Source organism: Gorilla gorilla, chromosome 16 (genome assembly GCF_029281585.2).
Source record: "Gorilla gorilla gorilla isolate KB3781 chromosome 16, NHGRI_mGorGor1-v2.1_pri, whole genome shotgun sequence".
NCBI lineage: Eukaryota > Metazoa > Chordata > Mammalia > Primates > Hominidae > Gorilla > Gorilla gorilla.
The window spans coordinates 81530110-81548522 of record NC_073240.2 but is presented as its reverse complement, the minus strand read 5'-3'; the positions used below and the strand labels follow the sequence as shown (position 1 = coordinate 81548522).

Below are 18413 nucleotides of genomic sequence, written 5' to 3'. Positions count from 1 at the left end.
ATGAAAATTACTAAATCTCACCCTTCTGATCTTGAAGTCTGAGGGTTTGTGAGATTTAGAAAGGCTATCTTTTTTTCTTTTTTTTTTTTTTTGAGACGGAGTCTCACTTTGTCGCCAGGCTGGAGTGCAGTGGCATGATCTCGGCTCACCACAGTCTCCGCCTCCCGGGTCCAAGCCACTCTCCTGCCTCAGCCTCCCAAGTAGCTGGGATTACAGGTGCACGCCACCACACCCAGCTAATTTTTGTATTTTTAGTAGAGACTGGGTTTCACCATGTTGGCCAGGATGGTCTAGATCTCCTGATCTTGTGATCCGCCTGCCTTGGCCTCCCGAAGTGCTGGGACTACAGGCATGAGCCATCATGCCCAGCCCTAGAAAGGCTATCTTTAATATTAAATATGTATATTTTAAAATGTCTTTTTTTTTTTTTTTTAACACAGGGTCTCACTGTCACTCAGGCTGGTATGAAGTGGCACAATCATAGCTCACTGCAGCCTTGACCTCCTGGGCTCAAGCAATCCTCCCACCTCAGCCTTCTGAGTAGCTGGTACTACAGGCACATGCCATCATGATCAGCTAATTTTTAAAATTTTTTTGTACAGACTGAGTCTCACTATGTAGTCCAGGTTGGTCTTGAACTCCTGGCCTCAGATGATCCTCCCACCTTGGCCTCCCAGTGCTGGGAATACAGGTGTGAGACACTGCACTGGGCCATGTTTGTATTCTTTAAATGTACATGTGCTAAGGTATGGGCAAATCTGAAACATCTTTTTAAATTTTCTCTTTTAAAGATGAGGTCTCATTATGTTGCCCAGGCTGGTCCCGAATTCCTGGCCTGAAGCAATCCTCCCACCTTGGCCTCCCAAGTGCTGGGATTATAGGTGTGAGCCACCATACCTGATCTTGAAGCATCTTTGATATTAAACTCTAACTTCCTTTCTTTTTCATCTCCAAAGCATTCCTTAACCAGAAATAATCTTCCTAAAGCAAAGCTCTGCTCAAAATCTTATCTACTCTTTTCTGTAAGTCCAATTTTTATGCAGTGTTCAGCACAGTGCCTGGCACATGGTAAACAATACATTTTGACTATCTATAGCTGCAACTACTTTCCAGCTAACCACAGTACAGCTGACCCTTGAAGGATGCCAGATTTAGGCATGCAGACCCCTCTACAAGTCAAAAATCCATGTATAATTTTATGTTCCCTCAAATTTTGAGCTATTAATAGCTTATTAACCAGAAGCTTTACTGGTAACATAGTCGACAAACACATATTTTGTGTTGTATGTTTGTATATTATTAATATATAATGTATTCTTATAATAAAGTAAGCTAGAGAAAAGGAAATGTTATTCAGAAAATTACAAGGAAGAGAAAATATATTTACTATTCATTAAGTGAAAGTCGATCATCATAAAAGTCTTCATCCTTGTCTTTACATTGAAAAGGTAGAAGAGGGGTTGGTCTTGCTGTCTCAGGGTTGGCAAAGGTGGAGAAGGTAAAAGGGGAGGCTGGAGAGGCAGGCATACTTGGTGTAACTTTATGGAAATACAATGTAATTTCTGACTTTTCTGCTTTTTTGTTCTCTAAATTGTTTCCATATGGTACCAATCCTTCTTCCACCATTTGCTTTAGTTTCAGTTCTCATATCACCGAACGGTCCACGTTGCCAACGAAGTGAAAAGCAGTCTTGAATAATCAGACCCCTTCTGTCAGACTGTCTAGTGTCAATCTGTTTTCTGGCACTGCTTTTTCTCTTTTTCTATGTCTTCTTCCTCACTGTCTGGCAGTGGTTTGGAAGCAGTCATCTCCATCAAGTCATCTTCTGTTAATTCTTCTGGTTTGGTGTCTATTAGCTCCTGAATATCTCCAAGATCCCTATCTTGAAATCCTTAACCCCCAACCTTTCTTGCCATATCCACAATCTCTATCATGATTTCCATCCTGTGAAGTCACGCACAACATCTGGACAGTTTTCTCCTGCAAAAATTTGTTGTTTCAGGCTTGAGAGCTTTCACATCGTTTTCTAAACAATAATGGTATCTTCAATGGTATGATGTTCCCTCTATTGGGGTTCTCTTCCATAGCACTGACAATCTTTTCCATAGAGTACCATGTGTAATGAGCCTGAAAGGTCTTTACGACCCCTGACCTAGAGGCTGAATTAGAGATGCTTTCCTGGGGGCAAGCATTTATCACTTCGACGCCTTCAGTGCTGAACTCATGAGGTTCTGGGTGGCCAGGGGCATTGTCCAATATCAAAACAACTTTAGGCCAGGAGCTGTGGCTCGTGCCTGTAATCCCAGCACTTTGGGAGGCTGAGGTGGACGGATCACCTGCGATAAGGAGTTTGGGACCAGCTTGGCCAACAGGGCGAAACCCCGTCTCTACTAAAGATACAAAGAAATTAGTTGGGCATGGTGGAGTATGCCTGTAATCCCAGCTACTAGGGAGGCTGAGGCAGGAGAATCGCTAGAACCCAGGAGGAGGAGGTTGCAGTGAGCGGAGAGTGCGCCACTACACTCCAGCCTAGGCGAAAAGAGTGAAACTCCATCTCAAAAAAAAAAAAAAAAAACCCAACAACTTTAAAAGGCAGTCCCTTACTAGCAAGGTACTTTCTGACTTCAGGGACAAAGCATTAATGTAACCAATCACGAAAAAGCGTTCATATTGTTTAGGCATTCCTGTTGTACAACCAAAAGATTGGCAGCTGGTGTTTATCTTTTTCCCTTCAAGACTCGGGTTAGCAGCTTTATAGTTAACGGCAGTTCTGATCATAAACCCAACTGCATTTGCGCAAAACAGTAAAGTTAGATGATCTCTTCCTGCCTTAAGTCCTAGTATTCACTTTTCTTCCTTAGATCTTTGTGACCTTTTTCTTCCAGAATAGGGCACTTTTGTCTGCATTAAAAACTTGTTCAGGCAGATACTCTTTCTCCAACAACTTAATATAGTTTGGGAACTTTCTTAATAGTTTGGGAACCTACTGCCTCTTTTCTGGCAGAAGCTGTTTCTCCTGTTATCTTGACTTTTTTTAAGCCAAACCTTTTTCTAAAATTACCAAACCAGCCAGGTGTGGCGGTTCCAGTCTATAATCCCAGCACTTTGGGAGGCTGAGGTGGGTGGATCACCTGAGGTCAGGAGTTTGAGACCAGCCTGGCCAACATGGTGAAACCCGGTCTCTACTAAAGAAATACAAAAATTAGCCGGGCATGGTGGCACACACCTGTAATCACAACTACTTGGGAGGCTGGGGCAGGAGAATTGCTTGAACCCAGGAGGTGGAGGTTACAGTGAGCCGAGATAGTGCCACTGTACTCCAGTCTGGATGACAGAGCAAGACTCCATTTCAAAAAAAAAAAAAAAAAAAAAAAAAAAAATCAAACCATCCTTTGCTGGCATTAAAGTCTCCAGCTTTAGAATCTAAAAGCTGTGATATAATGACTTCACTTTTTCTTGAATCATAGTATGCCTTTTTTTATAGCAATCCTGCACCCACATAAAAGCTGCACTGTCAATACAAAATAAAAAGGTATTTCATAAAAAAGTACAAAGTTTTTGTGCCTGTTGGCATAGCTGCAGAGATGGCTTCACAAATTTCCTTTTTTTTTTTTTTAAATAACAATAGTCCTTACACTGAATTCATTTATCCTGAAATGGCAGACATCATTCATTTTTCTTGAAATGGCAGAATAGCAGCTGCAGACATTAATCTATGGTACATACCAAGCAATTCAACTTTTTCTTGTAATGTCAGACTTTTCTCTTCTTCTTGGGAGCACTTCCAGTATCACTAGTGCTAGTGATATCACTTTATACGAGTCTTATGGTATTATTCAAAGTTTACAGTATTGCATTAAACACAATGAAAAATACATGAGAACCACAAGAGATTACCTTTTACTGTGGTAGGCAATTTACTACAGAGACAAACTGCTGAAACAGAGGTGATCAGTGCCGATTAAAATGCGTGGCATTTTAAGTGGATACTTGCAGCACCTGAACTCACTGCAATAGCAATAGGAGGTGGCTATGAAATTATTAGAGAAGTACAGTATATACTACAGTAACTTTTTGCCACTATCACTTAATACTGCATCTTTACATTTGTTTACATTTCTCTTGACTATGAATGGCTTCATGTATGATGTGCCTATTGTATAGGCAAGTTTTGATAAAATTTTAATTTTTTATAATAGATTTCTGCATATTCTGTGGTAGTAAATGATAAAATACACAAGTATCTACACATGTTTTACACATTCAAGACATGCCTAACTCTTCTTAATTAAAAAAATATATTTTTAGGCTATACAGTTCATCTGTGAGTTCTTTCCAATTGCTGCAAATCTCCAAAAAATTTTCCAATGTATTAGAAAAAACTCTAAGTGGACCCCTACAGTCCCATGTTGTTCAAGAGTCAACTGTATATGTTTTTAGTCTTATTTCTTTATTCCTGTTGGACTGCAGTACACAACACTCTTGTTCACGTATTATGTGCTATACAGCGACATTCCCCTTATTCATGGTCCCTGCACATGCCCTATTCATTTTCTTCAAGTTATTCTTTCTGCCTGAAATGCCCCTATTTCCATCAGTTATGAGTCCTACTCACTGTTCAAGACACACTGAAACATTCTGCCTTCATGGTCCTTTCCTTGCTGGGCCTCTAAGAACTACCATTTTAAAATGTAAATTAGTTACTCTCATCCCTGAATTCCCAGAGCAATCTGACTGCACTTCATGTACTTTCTTTGCTAAATGCTTTTGAACATTTCTTTCTCCCTCCCACCACCATCTGCATCTGATAGCTATGTTACAGTAGCCAACATATATTAATTACTTACTGTGTGGCAGCACTGGGCTAACTGCTTACATGTCTTAACTCACTGAACCCACACAACAACGTATGATTAGCCCTATTTTATATATAGAAAGTACTTCCAGTTTACCAAGTACTTCAAAATATTCTCTCCTTAAAAGCAGGAGCCACATCTTTGACCTTTCACAGAATCTGGCACACTAACCTTATTTGTCTAATAGTTCTAAATTCAACTGAAATAAAACTTTTTTTAAAAAAGCTATTCATTTCACTTTTAGGTGTATAATCAAAGCTATTTTTATTTCCTTAAGAAAATTCAGAAGGTGAAGTATATCCAATATTAACTCTCAAGGGAACAGGAACAATCTTAATTGAAGTCAATAATAGTAAGCTATGCATTATTATAAAACATCATTTTAATTTTAAACATTTGATTTAGGTCCTTACCAGTAAGTCCCACTTTCTTCCTGCACATGAAACAGCGATTCTTTTTTTGTTTCGGTTTTTCAAGAGACTTGCTTTGCTCTTCAGATGGCTGCTGTGCCGTGTCTGATACTGAAGCTGACAAAAATACGAAGGTGGCAAAATTTAATTATTCTGTAAGATTTTGCTATTCCTCATCCCACCCTCCCTAGTCTATTATTCAGAGGATACTGAGGTATTTATTAGCACAGAAAACTAGTCATTAAATTACAAAGTTGTTTACAAAAATATGACCCCTTTTTGTTAAATGTATGTATATATGCATGTAGAAAATAATCTAGAATATGTAATGATATGTTAACAGTGGTTTTATAGACTTTCTTCTTTAGGTTTTAACTGTACTTTCTAATTTTTCTAGTAACTACAAATTTAATCAATAAAAGGCACATAAACAAATACTACTTGAATATTCTAAGGGAGTGTCCAAGACAATAGCCATATGCATAGTTCTTAATATTGTTCAGGGTCAGAATGACATAGGTCTCTCAGAGAACGAGGAGGGAAAAGGTGAAACCAAGATTCTGTGGAATATTAAGTATGTTTAAAGTTCCCAGAATGTTTCACATAAAAGCACTTTAAATGTTAGAAACAAGGCAAATTGAAGCAAAGAAGCTTTAAAATGTTGTAAACTAATAACTTGATGCATTTATGTATGGAAACCAAAGCCAGATTTACCAAGATTCGGGTTAAATTACTACTCTGAAATCTTAACATGCCTCCCTCCAGTTGCTAACCACTCTAGCCCTCATGAATGCTGTCGCCAGAGTCAGAATCATATAATATGACCTTGCAGACATGACATTTTGCTCTAAAATGGTGGAATTTGCCATGGATCAAATTCTTAACCTCTCCAGTTTTATCCCCAACTAGACTTTCCCCAGGGATCCACTGCTCCATTAATCTACACTGGGAATATGCCATGTACCTTTGCTCACACTTCTTAGAATCTATTCCAAAGGGTTTCCTTTTTCCCCATTTGATCTAGGTCCTCTTCTTTTTCAAGACCAAGATCAAATACCCTTTCCTCGTCTCAATTCTCTGTAGCTTCTCACTCTGATTTTCCTTAACACCTTTTCCAAATACTGGGCACCTCACGAGTTCCCTCTTCAATCCATGCTTCACACATTGCATCCAATCATCTGCCTTAAGTGAAAATCTAATGGTGTTCCCTCTGATGTTTAGAATTCCTCAATGGCTCCCAATTACCCCCCAGGATAAAGCCCAGAGGTCCTTCATGATTTTCTTCATCCTTCTTTCTCTAGCCTCATCTCTCACTATTCCTCAACAGTACTCCATGATTCAGCCATACTGAAGGACTTGCAGTTACCCTGGACATATCGAACTCTCTTTTGCCTCTGGGCTCTTGTATAAGTTGTGCTTTCCATACAAAATACTCTTTCTATGCCCCTCCTGTCCCTCTTTTTATCAGGCTAACTCTAACTTGTTTTTCTTGTTTAAGCTTATATAATCAGCTCTTCCTCCACTGCCTCTCCAACAACCTTGGGGTGGGAAACCCTATGTATAGCACTTTTCATATTAAAATTCCCTCATTGGCTTAACCCGGTTTAACTTTGAATTCTTTGAGGGGAGACATTGGTCCTATTTATCCCATTATCAGTGCCTATCCCAGGGTCTCCAACCACATAGCAGACATTGGACAATAAGTATCTGTTGAACTGAATTACTTACCTATTTTATTTATGTGCCTCATTTCCCCAACTACACCGTAAGGCCATTGGGAAGGATGGTTACCTTATTCCCCATCTGAACCTGCAGTCCTATCACAGTGAACTACACATTGTAATACATGCTCAGACATTTGCTGTGATTCTAACCTGCTTAAGCTACCATCATTATCTCATATTTTAACAAAAGATGACAAAAGGCAGAATACCACAAACAAGTAAATATGTGCTAATGACAAACTCTATAGCATGTTACTCCACTCAGACATGCTGAAACCAGACAGGAGACAGTTCTATTAATAATACTGTGAACATATTATTTTTGAAACAGAATATAGACACATCAAACCTTTTATTTTCAATGAATGAATATCCCTAGAATGTAAGCTCCAAGAGGGCAGGGGCTGAATGTCTTGTTTACTGTTTATCTCCAGCTCCTAGAACAGTATCAGATAAGCCTATCTGGCTATGCATATAGACTCAAAAACAGCTTAACTTGCAATCAGAAATGAACCTACAGTATTTATTGGTTTTGAAACCTGTAAGCCATAATATCTAACCTGTTCTCCAGAAAAATTCAAAAAAACCCATTTAATGGCAGTAACATTATCACAAGATTATAGTTTTTAACAAAACGGGTCTAACTACTGAGACACAAATTTGAATGGGATCTGGAAATGGAGAAGAGTGAAAATACATCTATCTTCTATGCATACAAACGCTACTGCATATCTCAAAAGACATTTCACAGTATTAACCCTAAAGCCCCAAAGAAGGCTAATGGTTTCTTTTTAACTGAGGCAAATGCAGTCTTTAAAGTGAAGGATCAGAAGGCTATCTAAAAGCTTATATGCTATAGCTCAAATGTGGGACCAATAAATGTCGATTATATACCCATGAGGCTAAGGTAACCTCAGCTTACTTGAAACTAATAGCTGACAACCTGAATTTCAACAGTCACCAAATGAATTCACGGACAAGATGATATAGTACTATTTTTAAAAGTCTATGATTCCCAGAAATCATCCTGTTTCCTCAGTTTTTATGTGAGTTTTAAGACCAAGGAATACCTTATCAACTTCCAAACAACCTTTCTAGCTTTAGTTTCAACATATAACTGCCTGAACTGATCACTTCAGCAAACAGTCTTTTCACTCTTTCTCAAATTTCATTTTTCCTACCTGTATGCGTTTGCACTCACAAGTTATCCTCCAGCAAAAGCCCTCTTCACTGTCTTGGGGTGGTGGGGAGATTTCACATACCATAAAATTCACTCTTTAAAGTATACAATTCAGTGGTTTTTATTATATTCACAAGGTTATAAAACTATTACCACTATCTACTTTCAGAACATTTAAGTCACATTAAGGGAAAACTCTGTACTCATTAGCAATTACTCCCCACTTCCCACGGTTTCTGGCAACCACTAATCTTTCTGTATGACTAGCCTATTTTAGACATTCTATATAAATAAAATCATACAACATGTAGCCTTCTGTACCTAACTTCTTTTATTCAGCATTTTTTCAAGGATCACTCATACTGTGGCATGTATCAGAATTTCCTTCCTCTTTGTGACTGAATATTCTACTGTACAGATATACCACATTTTTTTTTATCCAATGATCTATTTACAGCCATCTGAGTAGTTTCTATTTTTTATTATAGATAATGCTGCTACGAACACTCGTGTACACGTTTTTGTGTGGACATATGTTTTCAATTCTCCTGGCAATCAGGAGAAAAATGCTGGGTCATATGACAATTCTTTTTAATTTTTTGTGGAGCTAGGAGATTGTTTTCCAGAGTATCTGGCACCATATTACACCCCCACCAAGGCAGGAGGGCTCCAATTTTTCTACATCCTTGACAATACTTTGTTATTGATTAGAGCCATCCTAGTGGGTATGAAGTGGTGTCCCATGACTTCCATTTCCCTCATATCTAATGATGTTGAGCATGGTTTTTTTTTTTTTTGAGATGGAGTTTTGCTCTTTTGCCCAGGCTGGAGTGCAGTGGCACAATCTCAGCTCACTGCAACCTCCACCTCCCAAGTTCAAGCAATTCTCCTCTGCCTCAGCCTCACAAGTATCTGAGACTACAGGCGCATGCCATCACACCCAGCTAATTTTCGTATTTTTAGTAGAGATGGGGTTTCACCATGTTGGCCAGGCTGGTCTCCAACTCCTGACTTCAGGTGATCCGCCCGCCTTCGGCCTCCCAAAGTGCTGGGATTACAGATGTGAACCACCGCACCTGGCCCTGTTGAGCATCTTTTCATGTGTTTATTGGAAACTTGTATATCTTTTCTGGAGAAATGTCTACTCAAATCCTTTGCTTATTTTTAAAATGGGTTTTCTATTGTTGAATTGTAATTATTTATATATCCTTATCACACATATGATTTGAAAGTATTTTTTCTCTCATTCTGTAGGCTGGTTTTCCACTCTTTTATTTTTTGAGAGGGTCTTGTTCTGTGACCCAGGCTGAAGTGCAGTGGTGCGTTAATGGCTCACTGCAGCCTCAACATCCCAAGCTCAAGTGATCCTCCCACCTCAGCCTCCCTACCCAGTAGCTGGGACTACAAGCGTGCACCACCACACTCGGCTATTTTTTGTACAGATGGGGTTTTGCCATGTTGCCCAGGCTGGTTTCAAACTCTTGAGCTCAAGTGATCTGCCCACCCTGGCCTCCCAAAGTGCTGGGATTACAGGCATAAGTCACTGCGCCTGGCTGTTTTTCCACTCTTTTAAGCAAAAATCTTTATTTTGATGTAGCTCAATTTATCTATATTTTCTCTGGTTGCTTGTGGTTAAGGTGTCATATCTAAGAAACCACTGCATAAACCAAGATCACAAAAATTTATACCTGCTTTAAGAGTTTTATAGTTCTCTTATATTCGTTTTAGGTCTTTGATGTATTTCGGGTGAATTTTTGCATATGGTATGACACAGGAGTCCAATTCATTCTTTCGAATGTGGATATGAAGTTGTTCCTGCATCATTTGTTTAAAAGATTATTCTTTTCCCATCAAATGATTTTGGCACCATTGTTGAAAGTCAATGGCCCATAAATATAATAAGAGTTTATTTCTGGACTCTCAATTTTTTATTCCACTTACCTTTATGACTATCCTCATTCCGGTACAACATAGTGTTGATTACTGTAGCTTGTACTCAATTTTGAAGCCAGGAATTGATAGTCCTCCAACTTTGTTATTTTTCAAGATACCTTTGGCTATTCTCACTCTTTGTTTAGAATCAGCAGAAATGCCTGATTTTTAAAACCCATACAGCTTTCCTAAATCAGTGAAAAAGAGACTGTCCCCCTCTGATTTTTCTGAACCAATGATTTGACAATTCAACTTTGTATAAAGTCAGAAACCCTCAGAGTAGGAAAGAGCCTGAGAATTCTAGTTCATCCTGTCACTAAGCACAGCATTCCTCTCTCTATATGGTCTCTAACATCAACTCATCTTTCCTAGAATGCTTCAGTGATGTAGACCTTACCATCTTAACATATGACATCATTCGAGTGTTGGAAAGCTTCAAAATTCTCTCTTACTCTAGGCCTCCTACAACTCCCAAATCACTTGGGCAATATAAAGAATATCTTCTGCAGCTTACAAAGCTCATCCAACCTCCATTATCTCAGTATCTTTTAATACCCTGTAAGAGGGACATTCTTATTCTCTTTTAAGAGTAATCAAAGTAAGGCTCAGTGAAGTTAAGCAGGCATATCAAGATAGGAAAATAGAACTTATGAATCCAAATTCAGTATTTTTCTACTATGACCCAAGATCTGAGAGGGACTAAGAGGTTGACCAAATTTAAGCACATTCTTCAACAGTTTTAGAGTGTACCAAAATGCTTAAAGTAGTTCTTTTAAAAGCTAGCATCTGTGAACTGGAAATTTGACTTATACTCCTGAGTGACACTATATAAGTAAGGTACTGCTATATTTTTAAATCAAAAAGAACAACTAAGAAACATGCTTCAATATGCTAAATTCTCAATGAAACATAAAAATTCTTCAGAGCCATGTGGCCAATGTGAAAGCAGTACCACCCACCTGGTGGCAGCATATCCTAATTATAAGCAGAATACCTGTAGAGAAAAAGTTGTTCTGAATGTTCCAATTACAAAATGTTACAAACTTCTGGCTTAGACATATAGCTGCTACTCATATACCTTCTTCCATTTGGGATGGTTTTCCTATCTACATAAATTTCCCTTGAGGGAAGCATATGGAGTGAGGAAGAAGAAAACTGATACCTGGGTAGTTTGCTAAACCAGTTGATCCTACCCTGAGAACTGAGGGAGATGTATGTGTTAACAGGAATACACATATCCACATCCTAGTCCAACAAGCTCCACGACTGTCTAATCATAAGAATACTGGCCTCTATAAGTTAGGTCCCTGGATTCCAGTTCCAGCTCTTATGACCATATGACTGACTCAAAGAGACTTTTTCTCTCTGTCTCTTTTCATCCATCTATTAAATAAATGGAAAAAAAAGTTATTTGAATTTGATCAATAGGGAAATCGTAATTGCATGTAAGTGTGTATGAGTGTATGCACATACAGAATATACACGTACATATATACAAACAAACATGTTTATATTTGTGTATGTTTATAATAAAAAGGGTATTCTTAATTCAATAATATGTTAAATTTTTTTTTAAACTAGGTTGTTAAGAGATTTTACATACCGGAACCTAATCCTCCTCTCTTAAAACTGAGATGAAACTTATACCTAATTTATCAAAGATTTGCTGCTGATATTATGAATGCTAAGTTTTTTAAAGGTACTTACAAGTTAATACTGGTTTAACCTAAAAGTCATTCAAATCATGTATGAAAAATGGGGCCTATACAATTTCTCCTAATATGGCATCAGGACCACCTTTTGAAGTGATATACTCAGGGCAAGTGGAGAAAACGGTATTGTTTTCCATACACCACAAATGGAAATAAAAACACTTTTATAAATAAATGGTATAAAAACACTTCCTATGTATTATGATAGTTCACCAATCTATGACCTTTATTCTTTGTCAAACTTCTGTAAGTACTATTGTATTCTTAAGCTTTATACATTTTTTTCACTGCCAACATTCTAAAATTTTTTTTTTTGTTTTTTTTTTGAGACAGAGTCTCGCTCTGTCGCCCAGGCTGGAGGGCAGTGGCGCCATCTCGGCTCACCGCAAGCTCCGCCTCCCAGGTTCATGCCATTCTCCTGCCTCAGCCTCCCCAGTAGCTAGGACTACAGATGCCCACCACCACGCCCAGCTAATTTTTTGTATTTTTAGTAGTGACAGGGTTTCACCGTGTTAGCCAGGATGGTCTCGATCTCCTGACCTCATGATCCACCCGCTTCAGACTCCCAAAGTGCTGGGATTACAGCCGTGAGCCACCGCGCCCAGTCTTTTCCTTATTTCTTTAAAAAGATTCCTCATTTCTGCCCTTCCTTAAATTTTTTGATGTAACTAAGAAATAAGAATTATTCACTTAAAACATTTATGAATTTATCACAATATGCTAAATGGGACTAGAATATTAACGTTGACCACACAGAATATTCTTTTGTTACAGCAAAATCTACACAAACAAGCAAACTGGTTCAAGTATTTGCTGGGTATGAAAAAAAAGCAAGAGGAACTACCTAGCTTATTTAAATTTGTTTATTTAATTCTTGAGACCAGGGGTGGGGGATTTGCTCTGGTGCCCACCCAGGCTGGAGTGCAGTGGCACGATCATAGCTCACCGCAGCCTGAATTCCTGGGCTCACGCAATCCTCCCACGTCAGCTTCCTGAGTAGTTGTGACTACAGGTATGTGCCGCCTCACCTGGCTAATTTTTTGTTGTCCAGGCTAGTCTCAAACTCCCAGACTCAAGCGATCCTCCTGCCTTAGCCTCTCAAGTAGGTAGGGATTATAGGCACAAGCCACTGTGCCTGGCCTAAATTAAAAATTTAGCCAACTTAAACTAGGATTGGCAGATGTATCTGTTACCATCATGTGAACACCATGTGCAATGAAGTTTCACTGGTAAATCATCTCATAGGCAGAATGACACACTGCTCTTCATTAGGCTTATCTTTCCAGATCCTTCCTTGTTACCATGTTATTTCCACACACTGCTAGAATACAACTAATTAAGCAGAGATTATTTAATAGCCTCCAAAATGGCCTACTCCGCATTCTCTCTCCCTACTACGAAAGCCTTCATACAAATTTTCAAGTCTTCCTAGATCACTTTGAGCTTCATAATGGGGATATGAAGAGCATGGGCAAGACACGATAGATACCATGCTGTGAATACGAGCAACTCAATGTGACTACTGCATACATGGGGAAGAAGAAAGGAGAACTGCCAGGCAAGATGGACACAGTCTCTCAGATAATGAGTCAAAACACAAAAGAAAGAGATACCCATCAAACCAGCAGCCCCAGTTTTCTTAGAGAGTAGTATATAGACTGAACCAGCCAAAATAGTAAAAGAGAACAGTGTAACACTGCCACACATTCATTTAATTGTATTTTCCAAACTAAACAAATTTTGAATTTGCAACGTTTATGCTGATAAAATTACATGTAAGTGTGAAATGGCTCCCCAACATGTTAATTGAATACTTAAAGATATAAAGTATTGTGTTCATAGGGAAAACAGAAAAATATGTATTTTAAGCTGGCAATTTTTTTATACATGCACCTAGGATACCGTCTGGCCTATAATACTCAAATAACAAAATACATGCTAGTACATATACAAACCCTGCACATCTTCTGTTTCAGGTACTGCTTTGTCCACAGATGTACTGTCCAATTGAGAAGATGCTACAGATTCTGATAAAAGTGACTGATTTGATACAGGGCTAGAAAAGCAAAATATTTCATTTTAAAAGGTGATCTCTACACATGAACATTAATGTGACACAGTAAGAGTTCAACATATCTAAGTAGATGATTAAGATGAGAACACAGACATACTTTTTTTTAATAACTTAAACATAATCATAGAGCTTTAAAACTAGAGACCAATTTGGACCAGAATTTTACTGCCTTGGAAACAAAGCAACAGTGTATATGTCCTTTGTGTATTTCAAGTACCACATGAATTCACTAAATGAAAACTAGCATGATAAAGACATGCTTAAAGAACCCTAAGACAAAGGTGTAAATGATATTCTGGCATAGCAAAACTGAACATCTCCTATCGTGAACTGGAAAAAAGGAACCCCAGTGTAGGAATTTAATATATTGGTTCCTAAAAGCAGAATAAAAATGAAACCAGTATTGCTGTATGCAGGCTTCTAAATGATGTGACTTCAGAGTTAAAAAATATGTATATACACATTACAATATAAACAAATGAGTACTACATCATGATATTAAACAAAGATAATGTGTGACAAGAGTGTATTTTTTTAATACACGGTAGTAATACTTGCAGAATAAGACTAACATTTCACTTAACATGCTTCCAAAGGACTTCAGGAGTAGGTCAGGATATATTATGAGAAAGAAAAAGATGCCTGAAAAAGAAATCTAAGACTTAAACGATAACCCCCGATCCCTCAAGGTAAAAGCAAGAAATCGCTTTTTCTAACTAGTTATAATCAGACAGATAAAATTTTAGGCCAGTTAATCTAAAAGTAGCTTTACATAGTTTTCCTTATTAATCAAACACAGAATATACTCTTTAGTTTTTATTAGCATTCTCATTAGAATTCAGAGACTACATCTTACCTGGGCTGCATAGATGAAGATGTAGAGTCTAATGTTGACTGGGCTTCTGGGACACTGCCATCTGTGCATTGAACTGGTAAAGATTCAGACAGACTACTGACAGAGGTTGCTGTAACAGTACCACATTTCGTATTAGTGATTCTATATGCTCAGCAGTCTAAGACCTTATCTAAAAAAATCAAAATCCATTTTCCACAGAACACAGTATAGAAATTTTCTTTTAATATGTAGTATGTTGGTTCATTATTTTTAGTTAAAAATTTTTCAACGGTTTGCCAGTGAAAAATATGTTAATTTTAAACCAAGAAGGAAACCATCTATAAATTGTATACATTAATAAACTCCTATTTCTTAGGACTGAATAGCACCCAAGCCCAAATGCTTTAATTCAAAAACATCTTCCAAGTACTAGAGTACAAATGAGATATTTAAATAACATGACATAGCAGTGAAGAATATAAGGTTCAGAATTAAAATCTATGCTCAGTACATTAGGTTATAAATGTAGATGATGACTTAATTTTAAAACAATTTATACTCATTTGATCTTAGCCTTAAGCAAATTTGGAGTTTTGGTAAAATGGTTGTAGGTTTTGGCTTGAACAGAAACAGACAAGATCTCACACACAATATTAAATGAACTAAGTAATAGCCTACACTTTCATTAACCACAAAAATCTATACATGCAGGCATTAACCTACATGAGATCTATCCTAAATGAATACACTAAACACTTTCCTTTTTGCAAAGCTTATACTTGGAATCCGCATGATCCTTCTTACACAACTACTGAAACAAAAGACCACCTCAATTCCAAGAATATCCTTTGACACAAAAAGGCATAAAAAATCCTAGTGAACTGGGGTTGAACATCCCTTACTATGAGTTAATCCACGATACTCCTCCTTCCTAATGGAGTAAAGCTTCCTCTCAAGTCCACTGAGCTGTGGTTATCAATAATCCACTCCTTCCTTCAACAACTACTTGAGCTGTAAGTCACACCAGATAAAAGAACAAAGGTTCTTTTATCACTCTCTTCCCTTACTTTCCAAGATACTTGAGGTGTCCCCTCTATTTTAATAAACTAATAGAATTCCACAGCCACAGAAATAAGATTATGGTATGAATTTACAGTATTTTCAATGAGTGATGATACTCATTCCTAACTCCTCACTACTGATTATAATGACAATGTGTAATAAGAAATTTTACTGATATGAATATGGTAATATAAATACAATGTGAGAGCAGAAAAAGGTATTGGGTATACCGAAACATCCACTTGTATTTCAATTATGAATACAGATGGGTTTTACTAAAATTACTTACCAGGTGGGCTTATTCTACCATTACTACTATTCTGTCTTTGAAGATGTTCTTTATAGCATACTGAACACATGCCATTTGTACGAGGGTTTCCATAAAATCCACAGCCAGTGGAACAAAGCATAGGCACTTGGCTATGATTAGTTTCTTGAGCCATGTTCCTCAGTTGCACACCTGAAAATTACATAAAATTAGCAAAGAACTCAGACACATAACTTCCAATCACACATTATCCAAAACTGCTTTTATATGATAAAGAAAAAAACCCACATATATCAAACTATTCTACATAACTGTCCCAAGACATAAGGCTAAAAAGGAGAGAAAAATATAAAAACCAAAAGGACACACACTGAACTTTTTATCTCCAACCCACTCTACATAAGCCAAGTCTGTACAGGCTCAGAAAGTATAAAGAACTCCTACAGAAAGAAATCTGTGTTGAAGACTCTACCCCCAGAAGGTTAAGGATAACTTATTAAGTCTAGCTCAGTTTGGACCCTCCTAGTAATAAGAGATATACATTATAAGTTTTGATGTATGTTATACTATCTAATTTCTAAGCATTTAAACTTTTGCTGGAAGTTCATGTGCTAATGTGTGTTATTTATTCTGTTTCAAAAGCATTTCACATAGTATCATTTCTGGTGAAGATATGGAGAACTGGGCTGAATGCTTGTAAAATGATAATAAATTGGTTCAATCTTTTTGGAAAGCAAGTTAGCAATTCACTTCAAGAACCCTGTAAAAGACAAATATTGCTATCTGAACCAGTCATTCCCCTTTAAGGGTCTTCAACAAAATGACTAGAGTATAATCAGAAAAAGAATGATAAAATATAAGGGATGTGCTTCACAGCGTTATTTATAATTTTTATAAACTGACAATAACATTAGAATGTATGTAGTTTTTTTAAAAAAAGCATGATATATAAATGACAAAAGTTATGCAGTCATTAAAAATATTTTAGAATACTTTTTGATTGAGGGAAATACCGATGATAAATGAAAAGGCACAATATGAAATGCGTATACTATATTTTGCCAATTAGGAAAAAAGGAGCACCCATTAATCATCAAAAAGGACAGTAATGAGCATATCCCAGGATGGTGAAGCTAGTGTTTTTCCCTGATTTGTACCTTTACTTTTTAAATTTTCTAAAATGAAGATATTACTTGCATAATTGGTGGAAATTTTTATTTTTTTAAGTATTTATAACTAAAAAATACTAAAAACTAACAGGACAGAGGCATTAGTCAGACAGGCAAGTGATGCTGGGACTGAGGGAATTGTTTGGGAACCACAAGAAAGCAATAATCAATTACAGCAGATGGAAGAACCCCATGTGCCATTTCTCCCATAAAGCAACTGGTTCTTTGGCATGAATAACATGACAGAAGGTACTAACGGACTCTCTTTCTTATTAAAAAACAACAATCTCCTAAGTGAAGGTTACTCCGAAATGGGTGTATATGTATTACAGATGAGTCTATTTCAAAGATCATGAAGAATGAGACTAACCAAAGAAGGGAAATGTTTTGCCACTGAAATTTCCTTGAACTGGTAAACACCCAAGGAAAGCATTCACAGTTTACTGTTACCAACTTGATTTCTCTTCCCCTACATTATCTGAAGACTGTTGATGGGTAGTGAGGATTTATACGTATTTCAGAACCAAGAGCAATAATGCACTTGACTGAATTATGATGCAGGCTTAGCATCTGCCTTTAAAAAAAAAAGTCCTAAAACTGTTGAGGATAGTTAAACCTTTAGCCTATGAACACAATTTGGGATTTTGGCAAGCATCTTTCTTATTCCATGATGACAAGTCATTTCAGAATCCCACCTTTGCCACCTTTCTTTTTATAAATGCTACTTTAGAACCCTCTTTCTTCTACAGCCCTGTAAAATATATACATATGTATATATACATACATACACACACACATATCACATTAAAAAATAATCACAGTATAGAAATGCTAATGTCAAATATTTTTGGGTTTTTCCCCTTTTTTGCCTATTTTATGAAGAATACTGGTCTGCAGCTTTCTTTATGTTTATCTGATTTTGGTATCAGGGTAATTGCTCAAGGTCCTGTAGCTAACTAATAAGTGATGGAGGCCAGGCATGGTGGCTCACGAGGTCAGGAGATAGAGACCATCCTGGCTAACATGGTGAAACCCCATCTCTACTAAAAATACAAAAAAATTAGCCGGGTGTGGCGGCGTGTGCCTGTAGTCCCAGCTACTTGGGAGGCTGAGGCAGGAGAATCGCTTGAACCTGGGAAGGCGGAGGTTGCAGTGAGCCGGGATCACACCACTGCACTCCAGCCTGGGCAA

The 18413-nt window shown here is 37.5% G+C and overlaps 1 protein-coding gene across 13 annotated transcripts in view; it reads right to left on the bottom strand.

Moving 5' to 3' along the window:
- ZFAND6 (zinc finger AN1-type containing 6) overlaps positions 1 to 18413 on the bottom strand; it is an 84777-nt gene that overhangs the window by 1829 nt on the left and 64535 nt on the right. For 10 of the 13 annotated variants that reach the window (XM_004056638.3, XM_004056637.4, XM_055363640.2 and 7 more), the window contains 4 exons: positions 16075 to 16245; positions 14745 to 14853; positions 13770 to 13870; positions 5270 to 5383 (listed from right to left, as the gene is read on the bottom strand). In XM_004056638.3, the coding sequence (XP_004056686.1) occupies positions 5270 to 5383; positions 13770 to 13870; positions 14745 to 14853; positions 16075 to 16228 (478 nt within the window). In that variant the 5' untranslated portion in view covers positions 16229 to 16245. Of the gene's footprint in view, positions 1 to 3676; positions 4009 to 5269; positions 5384 to 13769; positions 13871 to 14744; positions 14854 to 16074; positions 16246 to 18413 lie in introns of those variants that run through there. The other 3 variants (XM_063698764.1, XM_063698765.1, XM_063698763.1) reach the window with 2 other exon arrangements.